General features: G+C 39.8%; 1 protein-coding gene across 1 annotated transcript; it reads left to right on the plus strand.

The window, feature by feature from the left end:
• The first annotated feature begins 10,934 nt into the window (after positions 1-10,934).
• LOC1278513 (pyruvate dehydrogenase phosphatase regulatory subunit, mitochondrial) lies at positions 10,935-16,045 on the plus strand. The gene is made up of 8 exons (XM_318114.4): positions 10,935-11,556; positions 11,619-12,300; positions 12,360-12,453; positions 14,087-14,642; positions 14,782-14,989; positions 15,074-15,343; positions 15,426-15,626; positions 15,691-16,045. Exons 1-8 carry the CDS (start codon positions 11,030-11,032, stop codon positions 15,928-15,930), a joined length of 2,778 nt encoding a protein of 925 aa, XP_318114.4. The 5' UTR covers positions 10,935-11,029; the 3' UTR covers positions 15,931-16,045.
• Positions 16,046-18,723: the final 2,678 nt, after the last annotated feature.

The following is an 18,723-nucleotide window of genomic DNA, read 5'->3' on the forward strand; positions in this document are numbered from 1 at the left end:
ATCCCACCAACAGATGGCGCCACCAGATTTTTGTTATTTTTAGAATACTTGAGTCGTTTGCCGCTCTCTAAACATTGCAAGGGTTTCGAACAGTTTTTATTGCTCGAAATTGCTTGCAAGTATTTCTCAATGGCATTGCTCATGCATTCGTGATTCCTCCACAAGAGCACATGTTCAATATTCGTGGATTATTTAAAAAGAATGATCAAGTTTCATACATTTAGCTAGTTATGATTCTTGCTGTAAACACTGTTTTCGAGGTGCTATTATTATACAGCTCTGTAATGGGATGGGATCCGAAGCCCCATTGAGGGATAATACAGGCTCTCCCATCCAACTCCTATTCCGACACGTCCTCGTCGTGCAGAGTGGTAACATGTGTCACCACATATCCAAGCTTGGGTACACGGGCTTGACCCAACCCCTTGGGCGGATGGTGGCACATGGCGAACCAGGAGGGGGGTGGGTATCCCGGGAAACTGGGTGCCTGAACGTCGGGGGGGCAACCCGACGCTAAACAAAACGGTCACGTGGGCGCGGGGCCAGTCACCCAGTCCCATGAATCAACGACTACGGAAAGCACCAGGAATCATCGAAACGGAACCAACGATACCGACCCTACGCAATGCCCCAGGACTACTCTGAAAATGGGCTCATGGAACGTACGCACTCTAAGCGAAGCCGGAGCCTTGAAAAAACTTGATGATGCCCTAGCCACACTGAGCATGGACCTCGTAGCTTTACAAGAGATTCGGTGGCTAGGGAACGGTGTGCACAACAGGCGTGGTAAGCATTGCTACGACATATATTTCAGCTGCCACGACCGCCACCGCGTGCTCGGAACGGGTTTCGCCGTAGGTCCCCGGTTGAAACCCGCAATCATGGATTTCAAGGCTATAAATGATAGGCTATGCACCCTGCGCATGCGAGGCAAATTCTTTAATATAAGCCTCATAAACGTTCACGCCCCTACCGAAGACAAAGAGGAAGAGGAGAAGGACCTTTTTTACGGCCGCCTCGCTAGAATTGTAGATGCTTGCCCCAGGCATGACCTCATAATCATCCTGGGGGACTTCAACGCAAAAGTCGGTAGGGAGCCAATGTACCGCCAATACACTGGCTGTCACAGTCTGCATGAGCACAGTAATGATAATGGTAGTAGATTGGTCCAGTTCGCCGCAGCGAACAATCTGGTTGTAGGAAGTACCAAATTTGCGCGCAAAAAAATCCACAAGATTACGTGGGCGCACCCGGGTGGAGAATCCTTCAACCAGATCGACCACGTGTTAATAAGCCGCCGACGACAGTCGAGTCTGTTAAATGTCAGAACATATCGAGGAGCCAATATCGATTCCGATCACTACTTGGTTGGCTTAGTGATACGTTGTAGAATCGCCCGCCCCCACGCCAAGGGGGGCGGAGAAAACACGCAGGCTCGGCTCAACACGGACTCTCTAAGGGACATTGCTGTCCAACAGGAATTCAAAACCGCTTTAGAAGAGTCTCTACTACCAGAAGACAGATACGAAACTACGAGCGAGAGGTGGAACGCTCTAAAAACAAAAATAATAAACTGTGCAAGAAATATACTCCCACCACGTCGTGGCAACACCAAATCTGGCTGGTTCGACGATGAATGCAGACAAGTGACCGAACGTAAGAATACTGCATACCGAGCAATGCAGCAACGGCATAGAACGCGGGCATGCGCAGAGGAATATTCACGGCTTAGACGCGAAGAGAAACGAGTTCACCGCTCCAAGAAGCATGCTTTGGAAGAGCAAAACATGCGGGAACTCGAGCAAACCAGAGAGGCGTACGGACCGACACGAAAGTTTTACCAAGCGATAGCAGGTCACCGAAACAACGTTGTACCTAAGGTAACCTGCTGTCGCAACAAGGATGGAGATCTGGTTAGTAACCAGCCAGAGGTCCTCTCGCGGTGGGCTCAGTACTTTGATGAATTACTCAACGACCAGTTAAACGAACAGCTAGAAGCGCCACTAGCAGATAATGTCATGCTACTGCCACCTAGCATAGATGAAACACGAAAGGCTATCCGTCGGCTGAAAAATAACAAGGCACCCGGAACCGACGGAATTGCAGCCGAACTGGTCAAGAATGGAGGTGCACGACTAGAAAACGAGATTCATCAAATTGTTACTGAGGTGTGGGATAGCGAATCGATGCCTTGTGATTGGAATCTCGGCATCATCTACCCCATATACAAGAAGGGAGATAGGTTGGACTGCAACAACTACAGGGGTATTACGGTGTTGAATACCGCCTATAAAATATTCTCCCTGATCATTCAGGATCGCCTTGTCCCGCACGTCGAAGAGATAGTAGGAAACTATCAAAGAGGATTCCGAAACGGAAAATCAACCGCTGATCAGATCTTCACCATGCGGCAGATCTTGGAGAAGATGGCTGAATACAAAAACGACACATACCATCTCTTCATAGACTTCAAAGCCGCATACGATAGCATAGCCAGGGTAAAACTGTACGACGCTATGAGCTCATTTGGAATCCCGGCCAAACTGATAAGGCTAGTTAGAATGACTATGACCAACGTCACATGCCAGGTGAGGGTAGATGGAAAACTCTCAGGACCTTTTGCTACCACCAAGGGTCTGCGCCAGGGGGACGGGCTTGCCTGTCTCCTATTCAACTTGGCGCTAGAGAGGGCCATCCGCGACTCGAGGGTGGAGACTACGGGAACCATCTTCTATAAGTCAACCCAGATCCTGGCATACGCTGATGATATAGACATCATTGGTCTGCGGCTCTCCTATGTAGCAGAAGCCTACCAAGGGATTGAGCAGGCGGCAGAGAACCTCGGATTGCAGATAAACGAGGCAAAGACCAAATTGATGGTGGCAACATCAGCGGACCTACCAATAAATAATCCAAATCTACGTAGGCGTGATGTACAGATAGGTGAACGCACTTTTGAAGTCGTCCCAGAATTCACCTATCTTGGGTCAAAGGTCAGCAACGACAACAGTATGGAAGTTGAGTTGCGCGCAAGGATGCTGGCTGCCAACCGGTCATTCTACAGCCTGAAAAAGCAGTTCACCTCAAAGAACCTGTCGCGACGGACGAAGCTGGGACTATATAGTACCTATATAGTACCAGTACTCACATACGCCTCTGAGACATGGACACTGTCCAAATCTGACGAAGCCCTCTTAGCCGCGTTCGAGAGGAAGATGCTCAGAAGGATACTTGGCCCCGTATGTGTGGAAGGACAATGGAGGAGCCGCTATAATGACGAGCTATACGAGATGTACGGTGACCTCACTGTCGTACAGCGTATTAAGCTCGCCAGGCTCCGGTGGGCTGGCCATGTTGTACGCATGGAAACGGACGACCCAGCCCGTAAAGTCTTTTTAGGCCGTCCACAAGGACAGAGGAGGCGTGGTAGGCCCAAATTGAGGTGGCAAGATGGCGTGGAGGCGTCCGCCATTAAGGCCGGGATAACGGACTGGCAGACGAAGGCGCGAGACCGTGAGCGGTTTCGGACACTCCTGAGGCAGGCCAAGACCGCAAAGCGGTTGTAGCGCCGGATAAGTAAGTAAGTAATTATTATACAGACTGTCCCCGAGATACGCTTTCAATTAGACCAAGAAGAAACCGCGTATCTCGAATTTTTGCGTAAGTCGAATCACAGTTTTTTTTTATGTAATTATGCATGCAATGGGTGGTTTTACTCACTAAATTAATTATCTAATTTTGAATGAATACTACAATTTTGCTCCTTTTTTAATTAAGTTTAAAATTGGGCTGAAAGATAAATTATTTTGCTATCGACAATTTACTTACAGAACTGTTACAGAACTCCGAGTCCACGTATAGGAGGGACCGCGAATCTCGGGGACTACCTGTATCTGCTAAAAAACTATGGACAAAAAACCGCTTGTCCTCACAAGCTGCTTAAATTTCGCAGGCGCGTTATTTCGCCTGCTGAAAAATATATGGATATGATAATTCCCTTTTAATTTTGAGGTTGAGCCGTTTAGTGGTCATTTTGTGGATTTGTGGGACTAGGGAAATGAGTTTGACATAGATGGTGTAGAATGAATGGAGTGAATTGGTGGATTGAGCACCATGTGGATATGTTTCTTTTTTGTTTATAATGATTAACAAAATAGGTTCAAATGAGTTATGTTGTATTTTTGGAGTTTGACATTTATTTTGTGTAAGGAAACTGGATAATTTGAATGTTCCGGATGATGGAGAAATTTGACTCGGCTCTGTTTGCAAAATTGAGCTACTGTTATAATCGTCGTGCGCGGCAATGTCACTCTACTTCAATTTGCACGGTGATATTTTTGCCGGTTCATTGCACAATGGGCATTTGCCGGGATGAAATTCAAAAAATCAACTTTGTAATAGCGCAATTCCAAATAATAGGTTTTAATACTAAGGGTTAAACTAAGAAAAATACCAAATATGAGCTCTTTATCTTTTCTGGTTCTCTAGAAAAGTCCTCTCAAAGTCGAAACTTGTTAAAAAAACGCAGAAAAATTGTCACTTTTTTGGAAAATTTTGAAAATTTGTAACTTTTTCAAATATGAACCGATTTTGATAAATTTAGACATTTTAAAAAGGATATTTAGTCAGCTTTATAAATATATTAAAGATTTTGAGTGAAGTTAATTTTTTGCAAAAAAATACAATAATAACTGAGAAAACTTCCCGAAAATTTTCATCATTTTAATTTTTGACTTGATGCCATTATGGAAGTGGCGTAGAGTGGCGTTGTCTCATATATGTCACATAATACTTACTTACTTATCCGGCGCTACAACCGCTTTGCGGTCTTGGCCTGCCTCAGGAGTGTCCGAAACCGCTCACGGTCTCGCGCCTTCGTCTGCCAGTCCGTTATCCCGGCCTTAATGGCGGACGCCTCCACGCCATCTTGCCACCTCAATTTGGGCCTACCACGCCTCCTCTGTCCTTGTGGACGGCCTAATGTCACATAATAGTGTAATATATATACCATCAATCTGTGAAGAAATATTCTGCGAAAGTTTGTGAACGCGAATTTTATTGAAGTTTTTTCACATCAACTTTTTCTAAAAACAGACATATGCGTAACTAGTTGCGTAACTAACCTAACTTAATTATTAAATTTATTATTTAGAAAAAACGGCTTCGGCCGTATTGCTGACTTTATTATTAAATATAATGAAGCAAATCAGAACCAAATACCTTTTGGTGCTGCTCCAGATTATAGACGGATGTAAGGAAAATAATTCTAAAATTATACGCATAACAGCAAAATGTTATTTAGCAAAATGTTAGCTACAAAGAATATTTTGCAACAAAGAAAATGCATCCAGAAGCACATTTTGTATAATGAGCTGTATTACTCTGATTCGTTAACCAGTTCAATATCAGTAGCTACACACACTAAAACAAAGACAGGGTTTAACTTTACAAATGAAGTAAATACTTTGTTTGTAGCTATAGTTGAATTCTGATTTTTCAGATAGTTGTAAAACCAAGAACATAAGATTTTTATTTTTATTATCCTTTCTGAAGGCAGTTCAGGACTTGGAAAAGTATTGGATGAATATTGTGTGATATCAATGCCCAGGAAAATGTGTAATTCCTATTTTTTTAAACAACAGATTTAAAATTTTAACCTTCAAAGACACAAAATAAGTGCAGCTTTTCATTACGAATTTGGGAACTACTTTATTTCAATGTACCTGCTCTATCTAATTATTTAAATTCCTTTATTCATGTCTTAAGAAATGTGAACTAGACGTTAGGAGCTTGTAATAGCATCCACCTAGGTTGTGTATGTACATTTTTAATATTTGTACTACCTGTGAGTAAAAGTGATGAGAATGAGCTACAATTGTCCTACACAAAGCAGAAAATATTATCTTATTCAAAATTATTATGTTTTGTTCATATATTATGGAACATCACAGTATATTTTAAAATGGTTTATACTATTAGAAACAACAAATCTTCTTCTTCTTCTTTGGCACAACAACCGCTGTCGGTCAAGGCCTGCCTGTACCACCCACTAGTGAAGTGAGCTTGGCTTTCAGTAACTTTTTGTTACCATAGCAGGATAGTCAGTCCCACGTATGGGGGCACGGTCTATTCGGGACTTGAACCCATGACGGGCATGTTGTTACGTCGTACGAGTGACGACTGTACCACCAGACCGGCCCAGAAACAACAAATACAAGAAAAAAAACACACAAAATTTAAAAAAAAAACAAAGCAAAGATCCCTTAAAAAACTATTTTATGTAGCGCCACCTGGTGTTATGGATGCAAACTACATATAAAATGTTATTTATTATCATAACACTTTACTACAAAAGATAAAAACTAACAATGTCTGCAAAAATAATTTTATCAAAAAAATTGTTCTAAACTGCCCATTGTGCATTGGTATGGAGCGCTCTCTTATCTGGGACAAACACCCTTTTGACAGTTCCTAATTTTAGATAAATAGATGGCGCCACTGTTAAATGTGAGCCATTCTCTGATTGTCTCTAGATGGCACCGTAAAAGTAAGGCTCTGCCCTCTACATTTCGCTAGCGCTACGCGTAACGCCTGTTTATCACAAACCCAAGCAACATTTTTGGACGCCTGTTTTAACCGCCGTGGATGAGCAAATTAATAGATTACCATGTCTTAATATTGCTTATTTTTACATGATAATAAGAAAAGCAACAATTTTTGAACAAATATAAAAAAGAACAGCAATCGCTATTCCTGAAAATCGATAACTCCTGAAAATAAAAAAGTAAGAATATTATTATTTCATATATTTATATAATATAATATTTATAATATATATTATATATTTTAAATTTTAAAAGCAATCCGAGTTGTAACATTTTGAATAATTACAATTATAAAAAATTTAAACGCAAAAAGGGTTAATATTAAAAAATGTTATTTATTTATTTACCCAGCTATTGGTAAAACAAGATTACGAAATGTATAAAAGTAGTTATTTACCTCATAATCGCTTTAAAAAAGGACCACCTGCACCTAAAGTAATTTTTATTCGATATGGCCAAAAAACATACAGTAGAACGTCGATTATCCGGGGGCGGATTAACCGGCGGGCGGCTTAACCGTGCGCATAAATGTGACAGCTGTTTAAACGTACAGCGAACATTTGCAGCGATAGTCAAGTGGGCAACCAGATTTTTGTGTAGCTCTGTAGTGTCTAGTGGTATTTTCGAAATTCATTTTTGGTCATGAAAAGTTGTTAAACCTATAGTTATTGATGAAAATAATATTCTACTAACGATTTATCGATTGATTCAAGGTGAATTAATAATAAAGTTAGTGGATTTTATAATTTTTATATGAATTTGACATTTCTTGGACCATTATCCGTGCAAATCGTTTAACCGGCAACCGTCCGGTCCCGAGCTGCCCGGATAATCGACGTTCTACTGTATTTTGAACAGGTAACGAATATATTTCGTATATTTCATTTATTTATAAAAAAAAGTTTATCTTTTAAAGTTTTTAGTTATTAGAAATACTACTCAAATTGAAGGCCTTAAGTGTGTTTACGAACTTTTTACTTTCAGACTATTCTTCATAAACCATAGTGCAACTATGAAACATATTAAACCAGTTATTTCCTTGGAATTTATAAATTTCATCTCGCTAATATCAATTCATCTTAAACGATTTTGTTTTTTCATTGCAATTCAAAATATTTTGTATTTAAATAATTTACACTGGTCGGTCGCATGGATAGCACAACTGTAATAAAAATGCTGCTTGGTACTATTTTAAGTAATGTAACGCTTCTCAAATGTAACGTAGAGGGCTGAACCTTACTTGTACCTAAAATGCTGCTTGGGAATATTTAAGGAATGTAACGCTTCTCCAATGTAACGTGGAGGGCTGAGCCTCACTTTTACCACAAATATTAGTTGCCCAGTTAGCCGAGACAAACTTTCATTTCCACCATGGATCGCATGAAAAACTGGGTAGATGGCGCTACTATAAAATCTTGAGTCTTTAATCTTCACTAGATGGCGTTATTTATAGTAGATTTTACAACGACTATGGTGCAATGCAAATTGCATATACGTCGAAGAGATTCCAATCCCAAATATGGTGGCCAAGAAGAATAAACTGTGCTACATAGTGACGATCGTTTCCATTTGAATGGTGAAAATCCGCGAGGTTTTGAGCTACAGATCTCACCAGCTGGACCAAAGCTATCTAAAGCCGGAAATTAAAGCCATTGATACTTCTTGAACGATATTTTAACAGTATCTTGAATTTTTCAAGACCCAAATGACCCAACCGATAATTTCAAATGGTTTAGACGTCGTGTGTATGTCGTGTGAACGTTCACCCCACGTCGGGTTATCGCCGCATTTAAGACAACATACGACGAAAATTTTTTTTTAACCACGAAAAACACGATAATTATGGTAAATTTTATGGAGTATTCCACTCATGGTTTTTGTCTAGGACAAATGCCATAAAAAGGTTTCGATAGCGCTATCTCTTGAAAGATGTTTTCTAACCATGTGCAAAAAATTTAAAATAATAAAAAATGGCTAGAGGTTTTTTAAAAATAATTTAAGTTAAAATACGCTTCACATGTACAACCCGGGTAGGCCATACATTTTGTATGGAAGAATGATGTTTTTCGTGGGTAAAAGCGTATATCTTTTGAAAATCTTGTTTAATTTGAATGAAAACTGTCTCATAGGTTCATAATCATATTTTATGTCATATCGTAGGAAAATAAGAATTAAAAAAAAAATCCTATCAATATTTTTTTCAATCAAAAATGTGCTGTAACGTCAACACCCCAACCGGCCTTACCGCATGTATTTGAGTGGTCGCTTATGGATTTATTAACAATTTATTGAAAATAACACTGAAATCATCTTGTTTCAAATGATACCAACCACTACAAGCAAAAGAAATAGAATTCGCTGGCTGAATGTTTACACACACATTTAAACTTTTTGTTGTGTTGTTTAAACTTTAGTCTCTTTATTCTAAACGCCACAGATAAAATTAGCACTTAACAATTAAAATAAGCGCAGCACGCACGTCTGACCCTTATCTCGGTCCGTAAGAGAGAGCCCTCGTTCGTGTATCGATCTCTTGCATCATGCAGAAGACCGATCACCGATTATCTCTCCTGATCGTCACTCATCCTGTCGGCTTCCAGAGGTAGGCAACCCCTTGTGTGTTACACAACACTTTTGTTATAGTGTTACTGCCAAGTAGTGATGTGCGTTTCGGAGCGCAACAATGGCTCCGAAGCCAGCTCCTTACCCACGGCTCTGGAGCCGGATCCGCACGAACAGCCGGCGGAGAATCAATGGCTCCGGACCATCGGCTCTGGACTAACGTTTCAATAGAGACGGCGTTGTATGATAGCGTAAAAAAACGAATCTATCTTCTCGCAAATTTAGAAGCTAACCCGATCTGATTGTGTGATTGTTGAACATAATTGAAAAATCATCGATTTTCTTGTTGATTAATTTCTTTGAACATTATCTACTGAGTTGTTTACCGATCTTCCCGATTGAAACTTTATTGAAAAGGATTTTTTGGTGCAATCTGTCAAAACCGGAGCCGTGGATGCGGAGTCGTTGGTGCCGAGCCGGGTTCAGAGCCGTGGGTGTGGAGCCGGCTCCTTTGAATTGGAGCGGAGCTGGTTGCAGAGCCGGCTCCGAAATTGTCTGGAGCCGGTCGGAGCCGGTATAAAAAATATATAATAAGCATATGTTAAGGCCGGGCTACATTGATCGTACTCGCAAGTGTAATTTCTATTTTCACTAGCGCATCTGGCGGCCGCTGACCGAAGCATTTTGCCAAACAATTTGGAGCCGCTTCAGAAAATACGTTATTTTTCCATGTTTTTTACTTTAACTGGACTGAAAAAGCTATGCAATTGATAGATAAATATGTTGTGCAAGTATATCAGGCATTTTCGCATAAAAAAAACGATGAAAAAACTACTTAAATTTGAGATCTGGCACGACCATTCTCTTGACGACCAAAATAAGCTTCCTCCAGCCTCCGCCAGATGCGCTAGGTAAAATCGAACTTACACTACGGAGTACGATCAATGTAGCCCAGCATTTATAGATCATCAATGCATATATTTTTGAACAACAAGCAAAACAACTGAAAAATGTATATAACTTTTGAAAGAAACGTAAGTAAAACTTAGAACAAGCATCCACTCAAAACTTGCGACCTGGCCAGTTGGGGTGTTGGAGTAACAGCACATTTTTGATTGAAAAAAATGATATGATTTTTAAAATACTTATTTTACTACGATATGTTATAAATCATTATTATGAACCTATAAGACAGTTTTTATTCAAATCTAAAGGTCGGGGGACACTGTCCGTACTCGCTAGTGTAATTTAGATTTTCACTAGCGCATCTGGCGGCCGCTGACCGAAGCATTTTGCCAAACAATTTGGAGCCGCTTCAGAAAATATGTTATTTTTCCATCTTTAGTACTTAATTCCAACAAGAAAAGTTTTGTAAAAGGTAGATGCACATGTCCTGCACGCATTACATCCATTTTCATGACAAAAAAAACTATGGAAAAACTACTGAAAACTACATGACCAAAAAAAACTTCCACCAGCCGCCGCCAGATGGGCTAGTAAAAATCGAAATTACACTAGCGAGTACGGACAGTGTCCCCCGACCTTAACAAGTAATTCAAAAGATATACGCTTTTAATCACGAAGAACATCATTCTTTCATACAAAATGTATGGCCTACTCGTGTAGGCGGTTGTACGGTTACGTAGAGTTTTTTGGTCATACACAAGACGGTTAATCCACCTTGATACCCACATTGCCGAAAACCGCCAATTTAATCTGGCCACACTGATTACAATGACAACTTATGTCAAAAATCATATGATTATCCGTAATTTTTTTTTTCTGCTAGTCGGGCTAAATATTTATTTACTGTGCTCTAGATTTTTTCAGAAAAATTACGAATCAGTTTAAACAAATGATCAATGTTATCATCGACAATAACAGGCAGTCACCTTTCCCGTGGCTTTAATCGCTTGAAACTCATATACGATGCAGGCTATGGGGAAAAGATTCCTAATTTAACTTTAACCGGATCTTCCAGAACTGTGAATTGCCCATATTCTACGACTGCTAGAACGGACATTTGGGAAAATGGTCTTCCATCGGTATCCAGTAACACCCCGCCAAAAGATTCTAGAGTGGTTATCTGTGGCGGAGGGATTATGGGAGCTGCGGTGGCACATCAACTAGCACAAAGAGGATGGGGCCAGCACACGGTATTGATTGAAAGAGGACGAATTGGCGAAGGCAATCCGTGGCATTTCAGCGGCTTGCTGGGAGAGTTGAAACCAACCCATTCACAAGTGCTCCTTGCACAAACTTCGTTAGAATTAATTCGGGATTTACATGCTAAAGGCCTCCCAACAGGATGGAAACAAACCGGATCTTTAAACTTGGCTCGTACTCGTGATCGCATGACCATGTTCCGTCGCATGAAATCACAAAGCGTGTAGGTAGCACTAACAAACAATCGAAAAACTAAAAAAATCTGAACCCTTTTTTGTATTTCAGAGCCTGGAATGTAGAATGTGAAATCGTATCAGCCGAAAAATGCAAAGAGCTTTGTCCTTTAATTGATATAAGTGATATAGTGGGGGGGTTGTGGATTCCAAACGACGGAGTTGGAAACCCGAACGCCTTTTGTCACAGCTTGGTGCATGAATCTCTCGAAAAGGGTCTAACAGTAGCTGAAAACTGTTCCGTAACTAAAGTCATACAAAAGGACGGACGAGTTAAAGCGGTTGAAACGAGCAAAGGCACTGTGGAATGTGTATATTTTGTAAACTGTGCAGGATTTTGGGCCCGGCAAGTGGGGCAGATGTCAGAGCCATATGTTAAAGTGCCACTTCATGCAGCAGAACATTACTATCTTCATACCAAACCAATCGCTGGGCTTGAGGGGAAGATTCCTGTCGTACGGGACCTGGATGGGCACATTTACTTCCGAGAAAATGATGGATGCCTTTTGGCTGGTGGGTTCGAAGCGACCGCGAAACCCGCCTACGAGGATGGCGAAATACCTGTTTCGACGGCTGAACGAAAACTTCATCCAGATTGGGATCATTTTCATCCCCTCCTAGAAGAACTTCTTCGTCGCTGCCCTACACTTCAAGATATTCCTCTGGAGAGGCTTTCCAACTGCCCAGAAGCATTTTCGCCAGACTGTAAATGGATCATTGGTGAAGCTCCAGAGGTTGTGAAGCATCTTCTAGTTGTGAAGCATAGACATATTCAATTGTTGAACTTTTTCAGATTCAAAATTATTTGGTAGCTGCTGGAATGAAAACTGTGGGAATGTCTGCAGCTGGCGGAGTAGGACGAGCGATAGCAGATATAATAACACAAGGTATGTCCACCAAGCCACAAGACAATGCAAATGTATTTGTGAGTGGGGAATAAAATCCTACATGGACCCTACAGGGAGGGAAAAGCTGCAAAAAGGTCGAAAACCACTGTAATGGCCGCAAATGCTGTATATCGGTGTCTGTTGTTGTTGCTCATGGTATAATATACATTATAATCTTAAAACATTACAGGATTTTAATAATGATAGTGTACAGCAGACATGTCAAACAAACGGCCCACGGGCCACATGAGGCCCGGGATGTCTTTCAATCCAGCCTGCGAAGAACCTTGGCAGTTATTTGAATGAGGCAAAATTACGTTGAAGATAATAAGACAAGAAAAACGGCCTAATTTTTATCCGCTTGTGAAAGAGACACATTAAGACGAATTAGTTCCAGGAACGTTTACACATCCCGATCTGGAACTGAATCTGATTCCAGCACTTAGAGTTGGTTTTAAAGCTACACAGGGCTTGGAAGTGATCCTGACACTCTATTGGTCCTACAACTGATTTTGGTTCCATTTCAATTTTGGAGCTGATCCTGAAACCATACCGGCACTGAAACTGGTCATATACCGGTCCTGGAGCTCGTATCGCATATCGCTTTTGTAAGTGATTCAGAACCTGTACCAATCCTGGAACGGATCTTGATAACATTCCTAACTTGTTATCCATATTTGTTAAACGTTTTTTTCGGAGCAAAATGGTTTGTTTCTATTGAAAGGAGAACTGGTATGAGGCTGTGGTGCTGTGCACAATAATGTACAATTTAATTCAATTACCATCCTTTAAGATTCTAAGGTATTTATATTTTCGAGTATTTTAAAGTGTAGGCTATCCCAGTAAACCAAAAATCTTTTAAATAATCGATTTGTTCTCATTTTTATCATCTATGCTATGCTATGCAGTATAATTGAGCAAACATATTTAAAACAAATCAAATAAGCTGTCAAAAAACATGCATATGTAAAATCGAGAACATGGGAATCACACCGCAAAACTGAGAAGAAGTGAAATTTTAAAAATAAAATTTAAAAATTCAATTAAAAAAAATATAACAATTTGCTCCCAAAAGCCATTCCTTTTGGGGCAAGGTTAGAATCTGAGCCGTTAAAAACGCAAACATTTTTGATGAATGCAGCGGCATGGTTTTTTCGGAACGAATTATAAGTGGATTTCGTTCCGAAAAAACTAACTCGTAGAAAAAATATTGCTTTACAGTCTCACGGATCGGACTTTTACGTGACATCAGACACGTAGACACATGTATTAGGGTCACAAACGTTAAAAATTTTAAATTTTTGAGAAACAATTTTTTCTAGGTATCCTTCTTAAATTTTTTATTCAATAAATTTTTTTATTCAGGTAGGTTGCAGGTCTTACCTGCATTCGAGTGACTCTTGCCCCATACCACAAAACACTCGTATTTCCAAATCGCTTCAATATAATTTTTTGTAACGAGTGCGTTGTTTTTTCATTTCTTCCTTCTGAAACTCATTTCTAAGTAAAAAATAAGTGCGACCATATAGACGTTGGTCGTTGGTAGTCCAACTGATGATTACTACAAAAAAACTAATTAATTTACTGGTATACTGTCAAAATAACTCAATGTAACATGTTTAAATCATTCTAGGTTATTCTACGGTGGACTTACACGAGTTAGATATATCCCGTTTCTTGGGTCTGCACAATAATCGAAAATTTCTTCGTGACCGTGTTCGAGAGGTGCCTGGACTGCATTACGATCTTAACTATCCGTTTCATGAATTTCGAACAGGCAGAAATTTGCGAATGTCTCCAATCTTTCCCGCGTTAAAGGAAGCAGGAGCAGTCTTCAGTCAGGTGATGGGTTACGAACGACCTGCGTGGTTTGATAAGAAAAATGCCACTAATGAGAAGGGTAGTCCTAAATTTCGCATTGCCACAACCAACGGATTTGGTAAACCACATTGGTTTGACCATGTACAAAGCGAGTATGAAAATTGTCGCGAAAGAATAGGAATGAGCGATTACAGTACATTTACAAAGATCGATTTGTGGTCCAAAGGAAATGAAGTAGTCGATCTGCTACAGTATCTTTGCTCCAATGATGTAGATCAACCAGTAGGATCAATTATTCACACCGGCATGCACAACCGCCATGGTGGATATGAGAATGATTGCTCATTAGCGCGGTTATCAGAAAATCAGTAAGTACCTTTTCCTCAAAAGTCAGGATCATGTTTTAGATATTGATTTATGTATTTTGTAAATGCCATGTTGTTGATCGCCTGTTGTCGCCTATTTGAACCAATAGTTTCATTGCATTTCATATTTGTTCTGTAATAGTTACATGATGATTGCACCGACTGTACAGCAGGCTCGTTGTAAAGCATGGATTGATCGACATTTACCACCGGGAGGTCGTGTAAGCGTATCAGATGTGACGTCTATGTACACTGCAATCTGCATTATGGGACCTTTTACTCGGATTATGCTTTCCGAGCTTACGGATACTGATTTGTCTCCAAAAAGTTTTCCATTTTTCACTTGTAAGGTCAGTGCTTTAGTATTAGTGTTTGGCAATAACTGTTATAAAAAGGATGTCAATATTACTAAGTATAATTCTTAACACACGTAGGAACTGGACGTCGGTCTTGCAAATGGAATTCGAGCATTGAATCTTACTCACACTGGAGAACTCGGCTATGTCCTTTACATACCAAACGAATTCGCATTACACGTATACACGAAGCTCATGGAGGCTGGCCAAAAATATGGAATACGACACTGCGGCTATTATGCTATGAGAACACTTCGAGTAGAAAAGTTTTTTGCATTTTGGGGTCAGGATTTGGACACGTTTACAACTCCTTTAGAGTGCGGACGAATGTGGCGCGTAAAGTTTAATGTGAGTACTGTTAGCAAGTTGGCCCACTGTGGAATAATGGGAAGAAACACTCTTCAACTTATTTGTCATTCTTTCTTTACAGAAAGGGGTAGATTTTATCGGAAGAGATGCTTTGCTTCAGCAAAGAGATAAAGGAGTGGAACGTATGTACATACAGTTGCTGATCAACGATCACGATCCTGACCTAGACTTGTGGAGTTGGGGCGGTGAGCCGATATATCGTGATGGGATATACTGTGGGCAAACAACTACTACCGCATACGGATTTACTTTCAAAAAACAGGTACCTACGGGAAAAATATCCCAATACAGATTAGCTAATCTTTTATTTTCTTCTGGCTTCGCAGATTTGTCTTGGATTCGTAAAAAATTTGCATTCAAGTGGACGGGCACTTCCGGTAACAAATGATTACATACTGAGTGGCGATTATGAGGTTGAAATAGCTGGAATACGTTATCCCGCTAAGGCTAATCTTCATTCTCCAAACTTGCCCACCAAGTACCCGGATCAAGAACGAGAGGCATACAAAGCTACGCGTGATAAGATGGACGAGTCGAATCTTTTGGCTTATCGACCCAATAAGTAATCCGTAGGACAATGGTTTGAGCGTTAGATCATTATTTGTTCTAATATTGTCGAATGTGTGAAAAATAACAGTTTGTTGCTGATTCGTTTTAAATAAAGGATTTTATTTTTGTTAAGGCTGTGTAAGATTTTACATATACGGCAAAAACTATGTTTTTACTATGTTTACATATACGGTAAAAACTATGTTGCTATTCTGTAATGTTATTTATCGTCTACGTCTATGGATCGTACTAAATATTCCTTAATCTGTTTCTGTTATTTTTTTTAATTTGACAAATTTTCGAGTTTATTATCATATCTGGTGAAATCCGAAATGAATTCCTAGCGAAGTAACTAATTGTTCAGTGAGTTTTTGTTTTCTTACTTCTATTTTGGACCTTGTACACTACAGCGAGTTTCCTTAGACTGTTTTCCCAGTTAAAGCTCGGCCATAACAATAATAATAATAGTTAATTATTATGATTTTTTAAATAGAAAATGTAATTGTTATTATTCCTTAACCAAGCTTCAATAAAAGAAAGCTTAAAAAGTTTTCTATAATCTGTTAGTATTTTCTTATAAAAACCAGATGTAAACGTTCTTATTAGCTAAAGTCAACGGAAAATTGGCACTCAACACCTTTATATGCAAAGTAATGCGGCCTCGCGAACTGAAAAGCTTAGAGACCCCTGCATTAGTGGAATGGTTGGTTAAGGAAAACATAATTTGAATGTCCGAGTTACTCTATTTTCGGTGGTGTGATCTATTTCGGTGTGTGTCTGTTGTAGAAAAACATATGTTGGAGTTCCTCTTGCAAAATTATTAGTACAGAAATATCTTTTACTGAGAAAACTACTATCTAAAACTCAAAATCGATTCAAAGACCCAATCTGCATCAAAGCGTTAAACTACGGTATTATCCGTCCGGTACTCGAATACGCCTGTGTTGTCTGGAAGCCCTCAAAGACTTTATGAGAAAATGGAATCGATACAGTGTCGCTTATACCGATACGCAACACACTTGTTACCTTGGCCACCTGGCAGTCAGTTACCACCTTATGAAACGCGACTTCTGCTCTTCGGACTGCAACAGCTCCACATCAGACGCCGTACCGCGCAACAACTGTTTGTGGCTGGTTTACTGCAAAGTACCATCGACTGTCCATCCCTGCCAGCAGTTAAACTTTTACGCGTCTGCTGTTCAGCTTCATTCTCATCCGTTACTTGCCCTGAACCGTAGTCAAACTGGATATGGATCTAGAGACCCCTTCAACTCCATGATTAGGGTGTTTAACGAAGTTCGTCATTTGTTTGATTTTGAAATCTCAGTGTGATGCTTTAAAAACCGCCTTCGAAACGAGTTATTGAGTTGATCTTTCTACTTATTTTAAACTAACAGGTTGGCTGATAAGTCCCCGGTCTGACACATAGATGGCGCCGCTAGAATTAAATGCATATTATTTTTATATAGTGCCAACCTTCAAATGATTCGTGTCAAAATTTGACGTCTGTATGTCAATTAGTTTGTGAGCCAGAGCGTCTTTTGTCAAGCAACTTTTGTTATTTTGTTGTTCCACCAAGACAACGCACCGTGCCACAAGTCATTGAGAACGATGGCAAAAATTCATGAATTGGGCTTCGAATTGCTTCCCCACCCACCGTATTCTCCAGATCTGGCCCCCGGCGACTTTTTCTTGTTCTCAGACCTCAAAAGGATGCTCGCAGGGAAAAAATTTGGCTGCAATGAAGTCGTGGTCCCCGAAACTGAGGCCTATTTTGAGGCAAAACCGAAGGAGTACTACCAAAATGGTATCAAAAAATTGGAAGGTCGTTATAATCGTTGTATCGCTCTTGAAGGGAACTATGTTGAATAATAAAAACGAATTTTGACAAAAAAATGTGTTTTTCTTTGTTAGACCGGGGACTTATCAACCAACCTGTTAAGATTAGACTTAAGAACATTCACACGGATCGCTGTTATCCATTGAACGAGAATTAAACAATTAAACAATTAAAAAATAATGAATTAACTAAAAATAATCAACAAACCAATACTGACTATTAGCAACAAAAGACAGAAAATGTTTAATATTCTCGTGTATCTGTACAAGAATATGAGTGCTTTTAATCACAACACTGTCCTTTTTCCGGCTTTGAAGGGACAGTTTGCCAACTTTCGTTCTAGACGATAAACCCTTTTTTTTATTCATGCTATAGGAACACTGATGGACCTTAAAAACTATGGATATTGATACTAAATACCAGAAATCCAATCAATGAATCGCTTAATTACTGAAGGTATTGGACAGGTTAAAATACTATTTATGAAACTCTCGATATTGAAATATGTATATGTTCTAGTATCACTTCTGTATATCGATGGATATCTAAAATCATTTTCACCGAAGACGATGGATATTCTCGTTCCAATCGGATCTGAGATACCTAGGATTTATTCGCTTTATCACAAAGAAATCCATGTATGGTTGTGTTGTTGTGAGGTACAACAAAAACAACCTTTAATGTGATCGAGCGATGGTTCAAGGATATTTGTCAGCTTTTCGAACCAGCTAAATGGTAACTCGCTAGAACAACACACACACATGTGACCGTCCTCGTTGAGTTTTGATATGCGCGTGTTTTTAGTCGTATGTACAATTAGAGTTTATATACTATTGTCTTAGCGTTCCATAGTAGGAAGTATATTGTTCCGCTTTTTCTTTTTGACTCTGATGTATCCGTTTAATTTCAAGTGATATTGATCGAAATGCCTGATCTCCTTTTAATAATTACTTATCTCGTATAAGGTTGA

Source organism: Anopheles gambiae, chromosome 2 (assembly GCF_943734735.2).
Source record: "Anopheles gambiae chromosome 2, idAnoGambNW_F1_1, whole genome shotgun sequence".
Taxonomy (NCBI): domain Eukaryota; kingdom Metazoa; phylum Arthropoda; class Insecta; order Diptera; family Culicidae; genus Anopheles; species Anopheles gambiae.

Excerpts from the sequence above, each read along its gene's own strand:
- LOC1278513 (XM_318114.4), top strand. The coding sequence starts at position 11,030 with ATGTTATCATCGACAATAACAGGCAGTCACCTTTCCCGTGGCTTTAAT. Across the intron at positions 12,301-12,359 it reads TCATTGGTGAAGCTCCAGAG|ATTCAAAATTATTTGGTAGC; the intron begins GTTGTGAAGCAT and ends GAACTTTTTCAG. Across the intron at positions 15,627-15,690 it reads GATTTACTTTCAAAAAACAG|ATTTGTCTTGGATTCGTAAA; the intron begins GTACCTACGGGA and ends CTGGCTTCGCAG.